General features: G+C 41.0%; 1 protein-coding gene across 1 annotated transcript; it reads left to right on the top strand.

Moving 5' to 3' along the window:
• Window positions 1-1,902: 1,902 nt before the first annotated feature.
• Window positions 1,903-5,471, top strand: LOC138619861 (TNFAIP3-interacting protein 1-like). The gene is made up of 10 exons (XM_069696671.1): window positions 1,903-1,925; window positions 2,528-2,677; window positions 2,815-2,884; window positions 3,201-3,257; window positions 3,351-3,416; window positions 3,532-3,597; window positions 3,744-3,872; window positions 3,986-4,063; window positions 4,922-5,047; window positions 5,158-5,471. The coding sequence occupies exons 1-10, from the start codon at window positions 1,903-1,905 to the stop codon at window positions 5,275-5,277; spliced, it is 885 nt and encodes a 294-aa protein (XP_069552772.1). The 3' UTR covers window positions 5,278-5,471.
• Window positions 5,472-6,507: the final 1,036 nt, after the last annotated feature.

Consider the following 6,507-nt stretch of genomic DNA (forward strand, 5'->3'; position numbering starts at 1 on the left):
GTGTGGTTTTCCCACAACACCACAGCCCAGGAGTTTTGCATTTGTTTGGACAGTTTCATGTCGATGTTAGTGTATCTCAGAGGTTCAGAGCTTCTGCAGTTTAACCACACAGGAAGTAAAAAAAAAAAAAAAAAAAAAAGAAGGTGGTCTGACAAGTACAGCTTGTAACTGCAGGCAGCCCACTGTAAAAAAAAAAACCCCAAAAAAACATGATATGAAAATCAGATTTTCAAATCTTACTTTGTTGCAGTTTCAGTCGATTTTAATCAAAGATTTAAGTCTTCAAACAATTAGCTTTTGCTAATTTCCTGATTTGCAACGAACAGTCAGCTGGTACAACCTTCTTTTTTTTAAAGACTTTTTATGCAGATAGAGACATATTATGAAGATTTCATTCAGTTCTGTATTATTGAAGAGGGTTTATTTTCTGTCATATAAAATATTCAAAAATATTCAGTAAGTAGTAGGAGGGGAAATCAAAAGTGCCACAATGCGATATTATCACAACGCTTGAATCACGATGCATATCTTTGCGATATCCTGAGTATGCGCTACGATACAGCATGATTTATTTGGCTGTATTGGTGTTTTTTTTAACCAATTGCAAAAAAAATACCCCCAAAGTAAAACTTTGTCTATTTGGTTTGTTTCCAGTTTGTTAATCTCACTTCAATAATTTTTTTATTATAGCTAAATGGGATCGTCAAACAGAGACCGACAATGTAAAAAAAAATGACATAATTGTTTCACGTTGGCCAAATTTCTTTATTTATGTGATAAAATTTTTTATACTTGGCGCACATATCTGTCAAATATTGTCATGCAAAATATTGCTGTATAATTGGATTTTATATTGGATTTGCCCCCACCAGTAAGACCTATATGGAAGAAATAATAGTTATGTTTTACATAATTTTTTTGTCATTGAATTATTTTCACATAGCCCTAATTTTTGCTCGGTCACTCTTTTTGTAGCTCAATTATTTATTTCCAGGACAATTTTTTTTTTGGTATATATTTAATCATTTATCGTTTTTCTATTAACTTCAGTTGATAATGTTCCTTTAAACAACAGCATAAAGTCCAAATAAACAAAAGTGCTGGCTCCAAACGATTAAAAAAATAAATAAACAACAACACGTCAGCCACCTGTCACACTGAAATCATGTTTTGGAGGAGGACCTCGTGAATGAACATTTATTTCTTCACTTTTTACAGCGTGGCGGCAGGATTTTCTCTTAGTCATCGATTCGTACCATAAACTCATCTTTTATTACCGCTCATGAGATGTTGATCAACTTGTCGTACTTTCCTTTCCTTCAACAAAGTCCTTCTGCGGCTCCACAGCGCGCCCACAGAGGGAATCCCGGCAGCTGATTGGACAACGCTGGTTTTTGCACGTCACGGGGGTTCCTCTGTATATATATATATATGAACGTGCAGCGCGACGAACAGCGTCAAACCACAGTTGTTGTTGTTGTTTTTTTTTAGTGGGATCTGCACGCGCCGAGGACACAGCAGCATTCACAACATGGTGAGTTTTCTGGTTTGACATTTTGTTGTACTCCCGTGGAAGTGTCGTTGTTCGGTTCGGGAAAGACTGAGCCTCTACAAAAAAACAAACAAACAAACAAAAAACAAAACAAACAAAACAAAACAAAAAAAAGGATTCAAAGTGCCTGGTTCTCTTGATACGTGACCTGAATTCAACAACAGCACGAGGACTACAATACAAAACGACGAGTTTCCGTCTCGCGTGCGGACCGAGACCTTATCAACACAAAGAAAACGAGGATGTGTGAGTCTCATCTTTGGCGTACGTTTATTATTATTATTATTATTATGATGATGATGATTATTATTATTTAAAATAAGGACATCAAGATATTTGAGAACCCGAGCATGTGCAGCCAGACGTGGATCACGTGACTGCGTGGAAGTGGGATAATTCACATCCTCTGTGGGTTTGAGTCTGCAAACTGAAGCTCTTTGCGTGGGAACAGCATCTCCATAATGGAACTGGATCATTTCAGGGCTGCAACAAAAGAATATTTGGTACTTTTTTTTTTTTTTTTTAATGAATCAATCTATGATATTTTAATTGATTCATCACTTCATGTAAAAAAAAACCTAAAAAAAAACAGACAAAGATATAAAAAAAAACCGGCAGGGGAACATCATAATGTCTAACTCACCTGTTCTCACCTGATCGCTGCACTGAGGCCGAACCAGAACATCTTTGCCTTTTTCAATCAACTAATCCATCTTGCAGCTCATATTTTAGCACTAGATTTATATATTATCGTTGTTATTTCATAGTTTTTGGCACATTTTACAGAAAAAGAAGAAAAAAAAAAGACTGTTCCATGAGAGAGATTACAGGAAATGAAGATAAAGAGAGTCCGAGAACTAAAGGACGTCTCGCCTCATTTTGTTGACACCTTTCAAAACCCCTCTAAACAATCAGACCGCCCGTGGAGGACACCAACGCGCTGTGCTGACGGGCCTCAGTCTGACGTTGTACAAGCAAGGCTTTTAAGAAACGCGTGTCCTCCTGTGTTTTTCGACAGTCCGTGCACAAAAACCCGGTGGACAGGCGGCCCGTGGACACGTCGCAGTCAACCGCAAGCCACAAGCGAACCTGCAGACTGTATCCGTCGCTGCCGAACCAAGACAGGTGGGACACGTCGCGTGACTCGGATATATATATATATATGTATATATATATATATATATGTTCGGATGAGGATTGAGGTCACTTTTCCTGATTGATTTATTTTATGTATTTATTTATTCCCCCCCCCCCCCCCTCAGGTACGACTTTTGTTTGCCGAGCCGCGTGGCCGCGGAGTTCCGCCCCGAGAGTCAGCTGGAAGAGACGCAGGTAATAATTCTGCCGTCCGATCCTCCGACCCCCCCCCCCCCCCCCGACCCCCCCCCCCCCCCGACCGCAAAGAAAGAACCGTGTTTCATTGTGTTACTGGAAACTGCGCGACGGAAAAACTTCCAAAAATGAGTAAAAAAAAAAAAAAAAAAAAAAAAAAAGGAAGTCGGCGGATGATGAGGGTCACGTTGCGTAATTGGCCCGTGGAGTCACGGGCATCCGGCTGCTGATGGATGTACAGCGCACCACGTTTGAGTAGTTCCTCTTTTTTTTATTATAAATAAATAAAAAACCAATCTCTTTTTATGTGCTTCAGTCGGAGGGGGTCGGGATGAAAGATCACATCGTGGTCTTGGAGGAGCAACGGAGAGAAGTGAGTAACACAACCGAGAGTTTCTGTTCATCTTGAAACGCAGAGTCGCGAGATTCACGTTGTTTCTTTTCTTTCTTTTTTTTTTTTACTCAGCTTCTTTCTATTAATGAGAAATGGGCAAAGGAGTATCGAACCATGGTGCAGTATTACAAAGACGAGGTGAGAAAGGGACAGATTCAAACTCATTCGTATCGTTTCCCCGCTCTCGTAAAGTTTGTATTATTGAACTTTTATGTCATTTCAGTGTTGTGCTTCCTTTTTTTTTTTTCTTCAGGTCCACGTTTTAAAAGCATTTCAGCAACACAGTCACTTTGAAGACGGAGAGGAGCACATCACGCGGGTAAATACGCCAAATATTTTAAAGGCATTTTAATGGATCCGATCATGTTGTTTTTGGGGGTTTTTTTTGTTGTTGTTTTTTTCCCTTAAGGCTAACGATTTCCTCATGGGAACTTGTTTTTTCTTTTTTTTTCTTTGTTTTTACAGAAAGGAGAAGGTGATGTCAGCTCGGAGTTACTCAAAGCCGAGAAGGAAGCAGAAGAGCTGCGAGTGCTGAACGGCGCTCTGACCCGCAGGGGGCGCCATCAGCACGAGGAGATCAGACGGCTGAACGAGGTGAGGCGTCGGATCTGCCGAAGGGAAAACCCACTTCGGCCCAGGTTTTTTTTTTTTTAATGTTAATAGTGGAACTATAGTGTGGTAACAGCAGCTTTAATGTGTTTGTACAGGCCTTGAAAGAGGCTCTTCAGACCTCTCAGTCTCTCGGGGTGAGCGGTGAAACGCTACAAGACATCTGGAAACATCAGGTGACCTTCGTTTGTCATCATATATGTAACGGTTTGACCGTTTTGGGATTTTTTTTTTTTTTTTGTGCGTTTCCCTGATGAGTAACCGTTGACGGGAAATGTTCGGCTCGCTGAAACACAATTTTGAACTTTTTGACCCTCCTGCGCTGACGTGACAAAGAGCAAAGCATATACACGACATCCTGCCGTCGTCGTTGCATCAACAGTTCGTGACTCTTGACTTCGGATCAAAATGTCACAAATGTTATCAGAAGGATCACAAATGAGAGTCGCAATTTCCGCAAACATTATATATCCGTAAATGTCTTTAATAATTCATCTGTAATTGGTTGCGAAGTGTACGGCGGTCAGATCGTAAAAGATCGATCATGGTACTGGAATTGTGACGAAGAGGGTTAGCTTAGCTTAGCATAAAGACTGGGAACGGAGGGAAGCAGCTAGCCACGGCTCTGTCCAAAGGAAAAAAAATAAATAAAAATACCAAAGTGTAAATAAATCACGCTGTGATTTAACAGAGCGCAGAGTTGTGATTTATACAACTTTGTTACCGGCAACTGCTCCCGGACAAGAAAATGTCTGGCCTCTCATAAAAAAATAATACAAAAAAAAAAACAATTTTACATGTAAAACTTTGGTTTTCGTACAGAATAAACAAATGAGATGTAACACGTGACCCATAGCGACGTTTGTGTGTTTCTTTTTTTTTTTCTTTTTTTATCTTTAAAGAGAGCTAGGCAAGCTAAGCTAATTAGCCTCTCAGCTGTCTCTGGGCATAAGGGCTTTTTTCTTTTCTTTTTTTTTTGCAGTCAGATTTCCATTTCTGTCCTCATCATGTTTTTTTTGTCATCCGCATTTCAGGCCGAAGTGTACAAGGAGGACTTTTTGAAAGAGCGAAGGGACAGAACGAAGCTTCAGGAGAAGTATCTGGAGCTGGAGAAGAAGGTCAGAAAAGGTCACGAAGAGCCGCCCGTCCTCAAATCTCCGGTACTGTTTCAAGTTTTTTTTACATTTTTTTTTTTGGGATCATTTTTCCACGTTCGCTGCGGTAGATGTAGAATTAAACAGTGGAATATGTCGTGCGTCTGTCCTTCCAGGTGACTTTGACTCGCTGCACCTGCACAAATCCATCCAAGTGTCCGAACTGGCAGGTCCTCCCGGTTAACCAGCAGCTCGTCCAGTTCCAAAGGCGTCACCCCGTCAGCGGCAAACAGTGAGACGTCAGTCTCTCTGCGTGATAATGTTTCAGCGCACTTTACGGAAATCTCTCCTGCCGTCACGACGACCGGATCAGAGTCATTCATTAGCGGGGCGAGGCTTTTTACTCGACTGCTGCAGCTTCCGCTTCAGGTAGTTTTTTTTTTTTTTTTAAAGCGGTCGCGAGGAGGCCGCTCCGCCGCTTTTGGGTTCATTAGGTTGACGTATGCGGAGGTGGGGGGGGGGGGGGGAGAAAAAAAAGAAAAAAAAACACACACCAAAAAAAAAAACACAGCGGCGCACACGTCGAGCAGCGACTTCTTCCTTCCTCCTCCGGTGACTCGGCTCCTTCGGGAGATATCCTTTTAATGCACTTTCCCAAACACTACTGACACGGATAACATTGATCAAAGGTGCCCCCAAAAAAAGAAAGAGGTGCTTTCCGCAGCGTGCAAACACGGAAACGCCTTCGTCGGTCAGGAAAAAGGGAAACTCGGGTCATGGCCATCTAATTGAGGTCTGTGTAGACGGAAGATATCGAGGGTTTTAGGAAAAGGACTGTGAAGGAACATTTATTTTGTACAATATATTTATGTATGTTTAAAACAATCGTCAGCAGGTATTTTTGTTTCTGTTTCCTGTTTATTTATCTTGAAAATAAAACTCCTGAACTGTCTGGTACCCTGTAAGTCACTGACATCATACATAATGGCAGCGCTGCCCCCTACAGGAGGCAGAATGAACACGTCCATCTCTGATAGCCGATATTCCCATCCGGCAGGTCAGAGAACATAATCAAAACAGATATAGAAGGTCAACGGATAAGAAATTTTGTCTCAACTTCGGGACATGAAATAAAAAACGATTGCGACTTTAACACACCTCACTGGAGATGCTACAGTTTTAGGATTTTAGTTTTTTTTTTTTTAGTTTTTTTTAAACAGGCAAACGTGACCAGAAAGATAACAAATTGAACCTGTTGGTACATATATTAGAGGTAAATAATATGTTCATGCAAGAAACCCCAGTTTTTATGTGCGTGTTCATTTCTAGTATTTATCAAACTGAAGTTAAAAATCGCAGCTTTTTGAAAATAGGCGAATTGTGGCACTTTCCGTATGGTGTCGTTTATTAGAGGCTCGGCAACTTTCAGAACACCCGGCGGCGTTAAAAAGGACGTCCGGCGGTGTTCAGTACGATTCTTTCATTGAAAACACCACTAACCAACTGCACCGTGTCCACACCACACA

The sequence above is a fragment of the Brachyistius frenatus genome, unplaced genomic scaffold, assembly GCF_029030835.1.
Source record: "Brachyistius frenatus isolate BFR_SWC_R1_liver_20210118 unplaced genomic scaffold, ASM2903083v1 Contig_21, whole genome shotgun sequence".
NCBI classification, from domain to species: Eukaryota; Metazoa; Chordata; class Actinopteri; family Embiotocidae; genus Brachyistius; species Brachyistius frenatus.